Here is a 15,799-nt window from a genome sequence, read left to right on the forward strand (position 1 = left end):
CCGAAGTTACAGAGAAGGGAATTACACTTAGAGAAAAAAAGAGATTCGTTTTCATCAAATTCAGTTTGTAGTAAAGTGCCCTTAGCTGTTGCTTGTTAGCTGCAGTACACTTTTTATAAAATAAAGCAACTTTTAACCGTGTTGCTTGATTTGAACCTCCGTGGTAGAGAAGTGTTCTTCTCTGTATGGACCATATAATTAGGTTTTTTTATTCTGTCAGATAGGAATTAACACAGTACATTGGCTCATGATAACTGTAAAACAACTGAAGGATTTATTATTATTATTATCATCATCATCGTCATAATCTAAGAAAACCTTCATCATCACCATCATCATCATCATCATCTAAGAAAACCTTTAATAAAGGTCCTTCTATATCCAGAAATCATAAATGTGGATTTATACTTCAGATTTCCTTTTAAATCAGACATTCTCACATGGGAGTTAGAGGTTTTTCTCTAGCTGGGTCTATAATAGTGAAGTTTGCTTCCTCTCCCTCCGTCCCCCTTTCTGGCAAACATGTTTGTAGTTTTGATTTCAAGGTTTTGAAAGACAGTTTAACTTGATGAAGTCAGTTATGATTTCTACTGGTGATTTCAATCCAGGAATAATTCTAGCCAGTCTCACTCCTACACTTTCCAGTTCTGATACAATGTTATTTCACACTTTATATCCTGGTAACACTGGACACTGAACAGTGAGGAATCAGCCTTTTTACAGTCACTTCAGATTTGCTGCTTCAGTTTTCAACACTCTTGGCAATCACCTTTCTGACAAGAGTCTAGGAAACAAGGCCATACAGGCCTGTCAGTGTGACCTTGGTGATGGGCAAGGTTATGGAGCAGATACTCCTGAGTGCCATCACACAGCACATACAGGACAACCAGGGGATCAGGCCCAGTCATCGTGGGCTTATGAAAAGCAGGTCCTGCTTGACTAACCTGATCCCCTTCTATGACAAGGTGACCTGCTTAGTGGATGAGGGAAAAGTTATGGACGTTGTCTACCTGGACTTCAGTAAAGCCTTTGACACTGTCCCACAGCATTCTCCTGAAGAAACTGACAGCTCATGGCTTGGACGGGTGTATTCTTTGCTGGATAAAGAACTGGCTGGATGGCTGGGTCCAAAGAGTTGTGGTGAATGGAGTCAAATCCAGTGGGTGGCCAGTCACAAGTGGTGTACCCCTGGGCTCAGTGTTGGGGCCAGTTCTGTTTAATCTCTTTATCAATGATCTGGAGGAGAGGATTGAGTGCACCGTTGGTAAGTTTGCAGATGACACCAAGTTGGGTGAGAGTGTTGATCTGCTGGAGGGTAGGAAGGCCAGACAGAGGGATCTGGACTGGCTGGATCGTTGGGCTGAGGCCAATTGTAAGGGGTTCAACAAGGCCAAGAGCTGGGTCCTGCACTTGGGTCACAACACCCCCAGGCAGCACTACAGGCTTGGGGAAGAGTGGCTTGAAAGCTGCCTGGTGGAAAAGGACCTGGGGATGTTGATTGACAGCTGGATGAACATGAGCCAGCAGTGTGCCCAGGTGGCCAAGAAGGCCAACAGCATCCTGGCTTGTATCAGTAATAGTGTGGCCAGCAGGACCAGGGCAGTAATTGTCCACTCGTACTCAGTGCTGGTGAGGCTGCACCTCAAATCCTGTGCTCAGTTTTGAGCCCCTCACTACAGGAAATACATTGAGGTGTGGAGAGAGTTCAGAGAAGGGCAACAAAGCTGGTGAGGAGTCTAGAGCACAAATCTTACAAGGAGCAGCTGAGGGAACTGGGGCTGTTTAGCTTGGAGAAAAGGAGGCTGAGGGGAGACCTTGTTGCTGTCTACAACTACCTGAAAGCAGGTTGTAGCATGGAGGGTGTTGGTCTCTTCTCCCAAATTGCAAGTGATAGGACACAAGGAAATGGCCTCAAGTTGCACCAGAGGAGGTTTAGATTGGATATTAGGGAAGATTTCTTCATAGAAAGGGTTGTTAGGCATTGGAACAGGCTGCTCAGGGAAGTGGTTGAGTCACCATCCCTGGAGGTGTTTAAAAGATGCATAGATGATGTTCTCAGAGACATGGTTTAGTGCCAGTGTTAACAGGTTAACAGTTGGATTCTATGATCTTGAGGGGCTCTTCCAACCAAAATGATTCTAAGTGCCAAAAATGTAGACACTTCTAGTGTGTTTCAGGAAAGAACACACAGAATTCCAGCACAGCATTAGATTTTAATCTGTAGGAAATCCATTTGTAGGTCAATAGGTGCACTTCCTATGTTCCTATGAAGTATCTGAACTTTTTTTCCCTACAAAGCAGCTATTTAGTCAAATTTAATATACACAGAAATCTTAGTAAATATGTCCTCGTAGAGCTTTTGTCACCTGATGCTGCAGTTCTGGATCAAAACTCCCTTTTGGCCCCTTCCAGACACTTTCCCTATTTCTATATTTTTTTTTCCCTGTGTAATGATCTGATTGCCAAACTGATAGTTGAAGATAACCTCCTAGTGTTAGTGTCACCAGTTTTGGTGTATCTCATTCCAAGTTCCAGTTAAACTCAAAACCAGGCTGGAAAAAAAAGCTTTCTTTCCTATGGAGATGGTTAAATTATTTATCACCAACTTTTTCCAGCTGCAGTTCTGCTAGAACAAGGCTGGTCTAGGCACCACATTTGATTTCTAATAGGGGTCACATATGTGACCTTCCACTTCTAGTTCATGAAGACTGCAGGGTAACAGGAACATAACCAATTGAAAAAACAACCTGCAGCAGAAGGCTAAAATCCTTACAGTAGTCATTAAATGTAGTGTTGGTGCATACGTTTTTCCACTATGGTAGACAGATTCTCATTAGACACATTAGGTAATACATGGCACATACAAGTAATACAGAAAACAGACACCACATGAGTGCTTTATTTATAATTTCAGAAAAAAAAAATCCTGTTGTTACAAAAGAAATGTAATACTAGAGTACTGGGAGTGTAGATAGTTTGTTCTATTCATACTTGTACACGGAACAATGCAGGAACTTTACCAAGCACAAACCTGATATGTGCCAAGCTTTGTTCTTTAGAGCTGAATTAAGGATGTTTTCACAGTCCAAGTTTCCAATTCAGCTCAGTATTAACGACTTTTCATCTTTTTGTTCATGCTTCTGAGGATGGTGGTTTTGTTTTTCTTGCTCCCCTCTTAGATGACAACTATCCATCTGCAGTCAAGTGGTAATACTGAGTTTAGCTCACAAGCAATGGAAGCCTGTTCCTGCTCCGCTTCCAGTGCACAGTGACGGGGTCACACATCTTAATGTCACTTTGTTTACTCCAGCACTGATAAACTTAAATGTGCAGTAAGAGATGGATGCACATAGAGAAGCTGAGATAGCACACATCCACTTTGGGTAAAAGCCAGTTCTTAAAGCTAAGGAAGGGAAATTGCCAGTTTTCTAGTAGTGGGTTCAGTGGGCAGGTACTTAAGAGATAAACTGTGTATGTATGGGTATGTGCTGGTGCAGCTGCCTGTGAGGCATAAAACATGTTTTGAGGCTACTTTGGAGAGACAAGACCACACTGACTCACATAGGTCTTCATATTAGTAATATACAATTTACAGCTCAGCAATGCAAACTTCAAAAAATACCAAGTTCCTCCTCATTTCTGATTAGGTCCCTTCGCTATTTTAGCTCTGCAAGCTATGTGTAATTCCAGCTAGACCTACTGTAAGAAGAAAGGTGATTCAGCCTCAGTGTAGAATGTCAGAGAGACTGGGAGTGGTTTGATGGACTCAATTGAAAGGCACCTCAGATAGGGAGGTTTCCTGAAGAAAAGCTGTGCAGGTTGGATAGGAAAAAGGGACTGATGAAGGAGCACTGGTAGGTGCAATCTACATGCTGTTAAGTGTCAAAGCACTTCTTTTGGATAACAAGCAGAATGAAACAAGGCAATTTTTCTTGGCTTTTACTGGAAAAAACTCTTTAAAGGTACACAGCTGAAGGAGGCAAAATCATGTGGTAAAAGTCTCTCTGTCAAATAAAATCTACTTTATTGAGATTCTTCACAAAGTGTTGGAGGAGAGCAAGAAAAGGAAAACAGTTGCTCTGTCCCCACCTTCTCAAAGGTGACAATCCTTTTTTTCTCCTGACCAAGAGAATGAAAAAACAAACTTCATTCCTCCCACTGCTGCAGCTCCTGTGAGTGGAGGGAGGCAGCACTGACCTAATGACATCCACAAGCAGTTGAGACTTACCACCCCCAACCCTGTAGAAGATGCTCCTTGGTGCAGGTGAGGAGACAAAAAAATAAAAGCCATTACTGGTGCCCAGCAGAGCTGATAGCATGCATTGCCATGGAGTACCCATACTGCATTTCCTTGCATCTCCAGAATATTTGAGAGAATAAGACACCTGCTATAAACACAATCACCTCCCTGTCTTCCCTTTCACAAGCCTTAACTTCCCCCGCAAAAACCCTTCACCCCACTTTTGACTGCAACCCTTTGTTACTGACTTGCCTCTGAGGACAACACAGTGCATTTGTGATTCCTGGCTCTCCTTTGGGCAATAGAGCCTTCTCTGGGTCTTTCCACTCCCACTTTTTGAAAAGTGAATCTGTGTTGGAAAAGCTGCTGCCAGAAGGCTGCTCTCTCTATTTGCAGATGCAGGAATACTGAATTAGCTGATGATCTTTAAAACCTGCCTCAGTGACAGCTTCCCAGGGAGGCTATCATCTCTAAAACATAAATGAACTTTCGTTTTTATCCTTTTCCTTGAGTGTGAAAATATCGCGGATTCTTTTCAGACACATAAGATAGTTTGAGGGAAATGGGGAGTTAGAAAATCCTGAAACCAGTTAATTACTTTAAAACTGGTGTTTTCTTGGATTCTTTCATGCAAATTTTCATCACTAGGTAACACAACTCAGCCAGATTCAAGGTAATGCAGATCCCAGACACAGCAAGCATGAAAATAGTAAATGTGGTTTTCTCAGTGGGCCGAGACACAAAACAATCCACTGTGTTGGGGCAAGGCCACGCATCACACTTCACCAGGCGAGGCATCTGGTACCCATCATACATGTAATAGAATACATACATGAAGACAGCTTCAAAGACAACCCGGAAGAAGATGCTGCTGGTGTATGTCCACCATAGGGCACCTCGAATGTGAATCTTTTCATTTTTCAACTCTTCAATATCAATTTTCTCACCATTTCTGAACCGTCTTTTCTTCTCATGCCTGGTGTAAGCTACGTGCATGGCCACCAGCAGCGCAGGTGTGGAAACAAAGATGAGCTGCAGGGCCCAGAGTCTGATGTGGGAGATGGGGAAAAAGTGATCATAGCAAACATTTCTGCACCCAGGCTGAAGTGTGTTGCAGACAAAATCTTGTTGTTCATCCCCCCAGACTCTCTCTGCAGCCACAACCAAGATCATGATACGGAAGATGAACAGGACTGTGAGCCATATCTTCCCAATGCTGGTGGAGTGTTTGTTTACGCCTCCTAAAACATTCTGCAGAGATCCCCAGTCCATCTTCTTTTCTGTGCCTTTTTACCTGCAGGATGACATAACACACCAAATGGTCAGTTCTCAAAGGGTGAAGAATCAGCTCTAGACCTTCTGCGAATGAGAGAACTTCCTAGTACTCACTCAAGAGCCCTTGGCAAATGCAAGTCACTTTCATTAATGTCACCCATACGTTTACTGATTCAAACAGCTTATTAAACTCTCTCCTTACATGTTTTTATGATGGGACAAGCATACCTTGATACATTTCTCAACAAGGCTTTGGGTAGGAAATAAGTTACATCTTCAAATACATTTCCTCTGTGCATCCTGTATGCCCTCCTTCCCTTTCCTGAGATATTTCCCTTTCTGCGGTTGACTCTCATCAGTGTTTTGTCCCTAAGTGTATCTCTCAAAGCAACAGAAATTATTATCACTGCTCAAGTTGAGGCCACATCTACACATGGTAGAGACTTCCCTAGTTTTCATAGGATTTGTTTGCCAATGCCACAAGCCCTAGAAGGCTGGGCTGGTGCTTTCTTTGCCTCACTCCTCCTAGAGATGCCTCCAGTAAGCCTTCAAGGCTTTCTGCTGTAGCTCAGACATGTCCCTTTCTTGGCAAGTCCTTCATCTCAGAAGTACAGCATTTGATTTTGCCCACACTGCTGAGAAGCCTTGAGCCAGCTCTGTCAGGGCTGTATGCATACACAGCACAAACCAAGGAGAAGATACTGCAGAGCCTGCCCTTCCACATTCATTGCTGTCTCTTCCAGAAAGGAGACAAGCAGAGCCATAGAGCTGGGAGGAAAAAGCCCTCAGCCAAAGTGTGTTGATTGTCTAGATGCTATCACACCCAGCAGAATAAATAGGAGGTGCAACATCAGGGAAGCTCCCTTTCAGCTTTCCTTTTTTCCTCCTACTCTTGAAAATGAAAATCCACATTCTTTGCCTCTTTGAAAGTTAAACATAAGTTTTGCTGAAGTCAGAATTCAGTCTCAGGGCTCAGCTTTCACTGATCGCAGCCATTTAGAAACTAACACTGAATCGGAGAAAACACTATGAAACCAGAGGTGGGAACTTGCATAGCTGGTCCATCATCTCTCAAGGCTGAGGCTCAACTTTGCTGCATGGGAGAGCCACTGGCCTGGGGATAAGAGCTCCATCTCCTCTTGGTGCAGGCTGCGTGCTGTGGGAGAACACAGAACCTTGCAACACCACACTTGTCAAAGTTCTCAAAATTTGAGAATTCTCACACAACAGATTAAAAAAAAAAAAAACATAGTAACTTCTCTACCCTGGTGTAGTTACAACACAACTAAAGCACTAACGTGCCCCAACAGAGACCCTTGGTACAAGGGCCTAGCTTGTACAGACAAGCCTTGAGGCAACAGGGAGAGGTCAGATTTACTGTGATGAAGAAAGGGGAAATCGGGTAAGCCAAAAAAAACAACACAAAAAAACACCCCAGCTTTGAGAAGGTGGCTGGAATTCCTTAGACTTCTCATGATTTGTCTCTACTGAAACTGGCAGCATTCTGTGCAAATTTTTACTGTGACCTTAACTCTAGGCTATGATGAGATACCTGACCCTTTCTGTTAAGAATTTCTTCATATCTGTTGCACACCCATTAAAATAAAGTCAGTGAAACCTTCACAAGGGGCTAATAAAGACTGAAGAAAGGCACTTCTAGTGTCTCTCCTGGTGGGAGGAACAGCCTGGGCTCCAAGTGTAGGCTCACAAAGCAGTTTCGAACCAGTGCTGCAAGTTTTTTGGGGGAGAAAAAAAAAGCAAAACAAGACAAAACAAACCACAACAAACACACAAAAAAAGCACGTTTCTCCCTGCTCATCTGCCACCATAGAAACACTGAAATTGGCTGTGGGCACAGAGTGAACCTACTGGGACACGCACCCTGCGAACCAAGGCATTGGAAAGCGCTTGAAATCCCGCTTTGCGGTTTCAAGCCGGACACTTTGAGGCAGCTCCCAGTCTATCCCTCCCTCCGCAACCAGCTTCGCTCCCGTTGAGCGGGAGCGGCAGGACCGTAGGGCGGACACGCAGCCCGCAGCGAGCCTTTTGCCGCGGGAAACGCCACGGCCGATCGCAATCGGCTCCTGTCAGCAGACACCGTTTTGGCTTTGAGGCCCGACGGCTCCCCCCGGAGCGGGCTGCGCTGCAGAGGCGCTCCGACTGCCGCCCGTCCCGACCCTCAGCCCCGCAGCCTCGGCCAGTCCCGGGGCTGAGGACGGCCAGTCCCAGCCCAAGCACGGCTGCATCGCCGACAGGCAACTGAAGAACAGGGCCACGGCGTGACGACCCCGGCCCCGCAGCGCCCCGCTCCGCTACCTGCGGCTGCCCCGATCCCAAGCCCGCCGGCGACGCTCCCAGCCTGGGCTTCCTTCCACCACGCTTCCCCGATCCCGACCCGCTCGGGAGGCGCACAGCCTAACCCCGGTCCCACCGCCCCAGCACACGGGAGCCGCTCAGGTCGCTCACCTGGCACAGCTCGGCGGGGTACCCGGAACGCGACCTGCACGGCGCGCCGCGCTGCTCTGCTCCGCGCTGCTCTGCTCCTCGCTGCGCTGCTCCGCTCCCGGGTCCAGCGGCGCCTTGCAGAGCAGCCGGTCCCAGCCTCGCCGCCCCAGAGCTCAAGGTCCCTCCCCATTCACCTGCCGCCGCTTTTAACCCGCGCCCCGCCCTCCTCTGATCGCGCCGGGCTCCTCCGGCTGCCCGCGGAGGCGCCAGCGGGGACCCGGGGCGGGGCGGGGCGGGGCGGGGCTGTGGAGCCCGTCCCCACCGAGGGGCTGAGCCGGGGCTGCCGGCGCTGGGCTCCGCTCCGCTGTGCCGGCGGGGCGTGAGCTGCTGCGGAGGCAGCGGGGCTCCAAAGCCCCCGCTGACCCGGGAAGCAGCGCCCTCCGGTTCGTCCGGGACGTCCTTGCCCAGAGCGCTGCCACGGGACGGGCATCGGGCAGAGCGGGCTCGGTAACCTGCAAGTGCGGCCCCGCGCCGTGGAGTATTCGCAACCGTCAGCACAAAACATGTATCTGGGGGAAATCCAGTCCTGTGGGTCCCTCCAAAACTACCCCTGTGCCGTGTCAGCTCGAGGCAATCGTCACCGTGGGCCAATTCGGTCAACGGTCAGACAAAATGGCAGCTCCCAGAGGCTTTCAGTAGCCTGAGACAAGGCTGGAGGAAAACACCTCTGAGACCTTAGATGGCTTCAGTTTGGAAGACAAGGAGCAGATAAACTAACTTTAGTTTTATACTAACAATTGAATGGTCTTGGTAGCCAGATGTAGAGATAGTGCTGGCAGCAGATAACTAAGGGCAGGATAGAAGACAGTTGTTTTCCATTTTGAAATACTGTGGGCATTCTTACAGCTGTAAGAAACCTTTCTGGCACTCTTACTAGTGTGCACAACCTTGATTTCACTGCTACTGCTCAATGGAGGGGGCCAAAGTTGTTTTTTGTGAGATAAAGTGATCTAGTAGAAAGTATAGAGAGTGAATCAGAGTGACTTGCCATGTGAAAAGTCACCAGGTGTTATTTTTCTGGAGCTTGAGCTCGGTTGACAATTAAAAAAAAAAAAAAATTAAAAAAAAATAAAAAAAAGGCCTCTTCTAGTTATATCATCCTTTAAATCCTATACTCAAGGAAAGTTTCTGAGGATGGAGGCCATGGCCAGTCAGGTGCCAATTAGTTGGACCAGCACTGCAGCACTTACCCTGGGCTTAGATTGTGAAGTGTATCAGGTAATGCTGGTAGGCTCACACAGTCTGCACTTCACCCAAAACATCCAACCAAGAATGACTTCTATTAAATGGTGCTTCATTACAACACAATAAAGAGTCTTTGATTTTTAAAACACTGTGACCAAAAATCCTACCAGAAAAGAACGCTGTGTAAAAGAGGGTGTGTAGGAAAGCTAAAAGGTGGTGAAATGCTTCCCATATGACTTGTGAGATAATAAAAACTTTTCAAAGTATATGAAGTACGGCTGAAAAATGGTGTCTCTTTCCTTACATTGAAGTAAAGATGTCTCCTGTATATTGCACTTAGTCCTGAGCTTAGTTTTATGAGATGTGTCTGGAAGTAGAAATGCTTTCATCGGTAGGGATTTAAATAAAACTTAAGCTTGATCTACTACTTTGTATAGATAACAAGTACAAGGAACTGGAACTTGCATGTTTATCTGAAAAATGGCAAAGGAAATGTGGTTTTGCTCTCAGAGGTTTAGCAAATGAAATCAGATATCTAAGATCTTTCAATAATCTAAAAAGAAATGTCTGGAAAAATCAACTACGTTTTATAAAATACCCAAGTTTGATAGTAGTAAATGTAAATGCTTGAAAGAAATCCACAGCTCGTGTTGCTCAGTACTGCCACAGCAGTTTTCATTTATAACCAAAAAACCCTATGGTAAAGCTGAGTGCTACCTTTACTTTCCTTCATTTTTGTTTGCTTGTTTGTATGTGTGAGGAAGTATGTAGTGCTTTATTTGGGAAGGAAAAGGGACTCTTGGCAATGAATTCTAGCAGTGCACAAACCCAGGGTGCAGACTTCTTGCCTACGCTTTGCTTCACACCTGGCTAGTTGGCAGGAGGCGCAAGAGCCAGGAATTAACAACGCTGGCATCTGTAAGGGTTCAGCTGCAAGGACGGGTTATTCTGGTAGCATTGAGGGTGGTGAATGTTACAAAGTGTGTGTATGTGTTCAAAACATTGATTTGTGTGGATTGTGAAGTAATGTGAAAACAAAAGCTTCACAAAAATAGGAAAATAAATAGTGTTGTTACTTTCTCAATGCAGAAACAGGTTTTAGCTTATTTCAAGACAGCAGAAATCTTGGCATCATCTTCCAGTAATGTTTTACAGCTTTCCAAAAACTGTTTTTGTATCTGTTAATTCAACATCCTCTAGGCACCTCCAGAGGCTCTGTCTGGATCTATACTTTTAATAGCCCTTGCTTCACTCTCTGCTTTGTCTAACTATGCTTGACATCACCTGTATCTAGATTATATAAATATTTAATATTTATCCCATACATTTCTCAAACTCCACAAGATCCTGGAGTAATTAACTCAATAGCTTAATTAGGTTTGGTGAAAACAAACCAACGAACAAACAACACCACATTTAATTTACTGAAAACCTGGTCTTACATAATTTTGTGAGACATTCCTGAGTTCTCACCATTGGGAGCAATAGCTAATTGTTGTTTCCTGTTCACCTCCTCCATAAATGCATAAACTTCTGTCACATCACTCAATTATTTTTATTCTGCACTGAAAGGCCTAATTTGTTGAATCTGTGCCATGCAGGAACTGTTATATGGCTTTACTACCCTCATCACAACTTTTTGTGTCTTTTTTGCAAGAGCTGTCCAAGTACCTGCACAGTTTATATATGCACGGAGCAATGCCTTCTGTTGCATTCTCCATCATTTTCTAGTCATTCCTATTTACTTGTTTTCATTTTTTCAGAGACCTCAAAGCAATGAGTTGGCTTTTTCATAGTCACTCCAAGATTCTTTCCTGGGTACATATATGCCCATATACTTGAAGGGTGTACTTTGGGTTAATTTTCTCACTCTATTAGTTTGCCCTAGCAGACACTAAGGTGCCATTTTGTTATCTAGTTACACTGGATAAAGTCTTCTGCTATTCCTCATGGTCAGGCGTGGTTTTGACTACTTCAAAGCATCACTTTTATAATGTGCTATTCACAAGCATTTTGTTTTTTGCTAATTCATATGTGTAGCAACCTCCTTATTCATAATTTTTGCTTAAAATTAGGCTCTTCCAACACTTAGCAGATTACTTGCTACTTGTCATGCACAATTGCTGTTAATCAACTGGAAATGCAGCTATAGACTCAGATCGCACTTTGGAAATAGTTTTCATTTCTTTTAGGCTGAGCTAAACGTGTTACACCTGACGTTTTTGCACTAACATCAGCAATAAAAGCACCTTCCCAGTTTGACTCAGCATGTGTAACCAGTTTGTTTCTGCATTTACTTTTCAAATGCTTGGTTTAGTCATACTGAGACAAAAAATACCATATTTGTTTAGCCTTTGAGCAAATCATTTTGTCTCCTTTGATATCTTTACACGCATATTAGTGTCTGAAATAGGTACCCAGCCATTATTTTCATGTTCACTTTAATTGCCCTCCCAGTCATTAAAAAATAAGCATTTGCATTTTACAGAACAGTGCCTGAAGCATTGTTGGCGAGGTCTGGCTAATACAAATATGTGGTCTTAGGAGCTCAAATCTATGAAGCTGTAGCTCCCATGTCTCCTATACAACACAGAATTCTTAAAGCTTACACAGCCCCCATGTTCAGTACACTCTGCCTCCTCCCTCCCCACACAGAAAAATGGGTTTGTGTGTCATTTTCAAGGAATATTTTATTTACAAATAACAACTTCTATTGTTTGATATAAATACTTTGTTTGCTACTTCCTCATCTTTCAGCTTTCTTGCAGTAAAAAGTTAATTTGATAAAAATACCACTGTGGTTAAGTGCTGTAGGAAGAAGATGAGAGCATGTGAGGCTTGTCTGAGAGTGAAAACAGTGCTCAATGTGCTTTTTAAACCCAACTGAATGTAAGGGCTGCAAAGATCCTGGTTTATATCAATGTTGGTGCAGGTCATACTCACTTCCCTGGCCACAGGCATTGATCCTATATTCCTTACATTCTCCAAAAGCTTCTCTGTCAGACAAAGCTGAAGACCACTGAAAAAAAGAAGCCAGTGCAGAAGACATCAACCTTTGTTTATGTTCACTGCCCAGCTCAAACAATTCAGGAGGCTTCTGGAGAGGGTCACAGCACCTAGTTTACTTCCATTAGTTAGACTGGTCTTCTACTGGACTGTTCCTCAAAATTATTCTCCAAAGTTACTCCACAAAATAGCGTGGGCCCTGTCTTTTCTGTAGGAATTCCTGGCTGTGCAAAACGGCAAGGGGATTAAACAGGTTTCATAATTTCATCCAGCTATAAAAAAATAAACAACAAAAACAACAGTGTGACACTTTGAAGTGTCAGTATCTTCTCGCTCCCTTGTTTCACCCCCCTGTGGCAACCAGAATTTATTTTGTTAGTGGCTGTTTGCCTTTTCTCCCTAACTCAAACAGATTGGTATGGTTCCCTCAACTTCCCAGATCCTTTGTCCAAGTCCTGCAGCTCCAGAGACACCTTCCCAGGGCTGCTGCCCATTCCCTCCCAGGGACACCCATCTGGCCCCACTTGCTCACCCAGGCTGGCCTTGCAGCTCACAGGTTTCCATTCTCCCAGGCTCCACAGAACCTGGCTCTACTGGTGCACAAAAGCTCACACCCTTTTATGGGTAAATCGGAGTTGGTGGGTAAAGCCCGTATGTTCTACCTGTTGCTCAAAAAAATGTTTTGGGAGAGAGTAGCAGAGTCTCATATGAGAGAGCTGGCACGGTACCTTTTCACAGAGAGGGTCCCGTTTCACCAACAGCTCTGTCATGAAGATGCACCATAGGGCCAGGCACAGACAGGAAGAGGAGGGTTTATAAAGGAGGGTCATGACTTTGCTTCTGGGAAAGTTCTTTCCACTGTCTCTCAGAAATAATCTCTTCCCAAAGGAGAGGGATGTAGGGTACAGGCCAGAGCTAGGGGCAGACCTTTCTTTTGACTAATTCCCACCCTTTGTCATGCATATTACATGTCTGTAAATGCACTAGTAGGATTTGGCAACATTTTCTCAGGTTTGCCAAGAACACTTTAATCTTTGATGCTTATCCGAGGAGGTTTTGTTCTTCCGTATCTCTTGGAGCACAGAAGAAACCCACATTAGTTTACTTATTCACAGATAAGAATGGGAAGAAGCCAATGAGAGGCAATGAGTGGCAATGCTGGAGCCTGGGGACAGAAATTGCCAAAGGCAGTACTGATGGAGCAGCCATGAAGGCTGCAAAGTACAAAAGGTAGTAGTGCCTGTGAAGCCTGAAGAGAGGCTGGATGCCAACAGTGGGAGGACTGATCCTATACACCCCACAGAGGGCAGGGGAAGACATGGGAGGGGAGCGCTGGAATTAAAATTTCTGCTGAGTCGTAGTGCTCAGTGACAGGAGCTCAAAGGGGATGGAGGTGAGAGTGGACAGCATCTGAGAATTATGTATGACTCCTCTGAGGAAAGTGGGCTGGATTCACATGTTGCATTGTTTTAATCCAACCCGAATAAAGTACATTCGCTTGTTCCTTTGGTCAATATTCAAATCACTGACTACGTGACTAATCCAGCAGAGTTTGCTGAGGTCTCAAGTGCAAGTCCTGAAAGAGACTGAAAACAAGAATAGGATGATTCAGTAATGACCTGGTTGCACCTATGTGTGCATCATATTAACAAAGTCACTTATTGCATGCAAATATATAATGGGAAACATTTCCTCTTGCTAAGCTAATCAGAGATAAAGGAGTTGAACTGGGTTTGGGAATGTACAGTCATGAGGAACTAAGGGAATGAAGTTAAAATCTGATGCTGTTATATTAAAAAAAAAAAAAGGTAGTTGCTATTACAAAGGAGCTTTCCATCCAGAAGCTGCAGTCAAGCCCACACCAACACATTGCACCAACAGATCTGTGGTGGATTACAGCTGTGACCTGGAGATCATGTGTCTGTGTGGTGGTCTCAGTCAGCTGCAACCCGTGGGCCCTTTAGGTGGCATCCCGAAGTCCAGTGCTGCTCACTGAAGGAGTGCCCCTGGGAACAGGCTTGTGAAGCTCTATGGGATGCATCTGGGCAATGTCCTGGGAAATTAGGCCAAGTCAGCTTCTCAAATGCCCACTGTTTCTTTTTTCATCCCCTAGTTTTTCTGCATTTCTCAATTTTAGACTTTTTTCCTGGCAATTCAACTACTTGTCAAACAGCACCTGTCACTCATCCCATCAGATGGCTCCTTCACATGTCAAAGCCCAGCACTTCTGTATTTGTGGGTATTCAAGAACAAGGGCTCCATCGCCGTTGAGGGGTGAAGATGATCTGGCACTCTGCAAAGGGATTATGCACATCATCTGGAGAATGCTCAAAATCTGCTGATTTTTGGTGGCCATCCAAATTTAAAAAGAGCACAGTGTCACAGGATAAGATGGTGATGCTAAGTGGGGAAAATCTGCAGCATCTGCAGAGTTCTTGGCCACTGAAGCACACAAAACTACATGCAAAGCTGGCACTAGTGCCCCTGTGCAGAGATGACATCAGGAGAGCTCTTATCATGACAGAAAATTAAGCAGGCAGCTGCATGCTCGAGCTTGAGTGCTGTTAGTCAATGGGCAACAATGTGGAGTTGGAAAGTCAACAGAAATTATGCAAGACTGTGAGGCTGTGCATTGTACAGGAAATAATAAAGGAAGCTGAAGTAGGTTTCAGGAAGACCTGTTTGCCCAAGGGCCACTGAGTATATAATGAAAAAAGGTATATTCCCAGATTATACCCGTACTGGGAAGGTCCACAGAAGCCTGCCACGTAAAGTAACAGTTTGCACAGGGAAACTACAAGCCACGCACACTTCAAAAACACAAAATAGGTGAGGTAGCAGTATCTGCCCAGATCCACTCCCTCTCTTTGTGAATAGTGTTTTTTGAGTGACAGATATAATTCATCAGTGTCTATGCTGGAAACCAAACAGCATTAAATGTCTACTCACTGGCGTTGCACAAACTTGAAAACATACCAGTGATGATCTATGCGCTACCTTGTACCTGGGAGGGAAATGTTACCAGCAGAGTGGGCAGTGCAGCCGGCTTGCTGGGATGATTCTGCTGACCTGTAACAACCAGACACAAAACCAAATAGCAAAATACGCAAAAACGCTGTTGAGCCGAGGGCAGCTCCCTGTGTCAAAGTCAGGTCCTGCTTCCCTTGGGTCTGGGGGAGGTGGGGCTGAACTACAGCACAGTATTGCTGCTTGGAAGGACTCTTCCAAGTTCTACGGCATATGCAAACCCCAGGCTAGTAACACAAGTCTCAGGCAGTGTATTTGATATGTAAAACCTGATAAACACATAAATAAAACCAGAGGAAATATTAGATACCTTGCTAGCATAAAACAAACAGAACCACAAACAAACAAACAAACAAACAAACCTCCAACTTTTTACTGAAGCAATTCTTCTGCGGTTGACTAAAATATTAATAGCCCAGTAAGTGTGACCCTTTTCATGCCCAAACATTTCTAGTTTTGCTATGTTCCTTTGCTGCATTTCTACAGGTGATAAATGTTCAGTATAAATAGATGGACTTTTAATATTTAAGGGCTAGATAATGATCAATGCTATGATTTGTG

General features: G+C 44.6%; 1 protein-coding gene across 1 annotated transcript; it reads right to left on the reverse strand.

Moving 5' to 3' along the window:
* Nucleotides 1–2,877: 2,877 nt before the first annotated feature.
* GJB2 (gap junction protein beta 2) lies at nucleotides 2,878–8,168 on the reverse strand. Its single transcript, XM_065849094.2, has 2 exons — nucleotides 7,982–8,168; nucleotides 2,878–5,534 (listed from the first exon to the last, which is right to left on the reverse strand). The coding sequence occupies exon 2, from the start codon at nucleotides 5,510–5,512 to the stop codon at nucleotides 4,835–4,837; it is 678 nt and encodes a 225-aa protein (XP_065705166.1). The 5' UTR covers nucleotides 5,513–5,534; nucleotides 7,982–8,168; the 3' UTR covers nucleotides 2,878–4,834.
* Nucleotides 8,169–15,799: the final 7,631 nt, after the last annotated feature.

This window comes from Patagioenas fasciata, chromosome 1 (genome assembly GCF_037038585.1).
Source record: "Patagioenas fasciata isolate bPatFas1 chromosome 1, bPatFas1.hap1, whole genome shotgun sequence".
NCBI lineage: Eukaryota > Metazoa > Chordata > Aves > Columbiformes > Columbidae > Patagioenas > Patagioenas fasciata.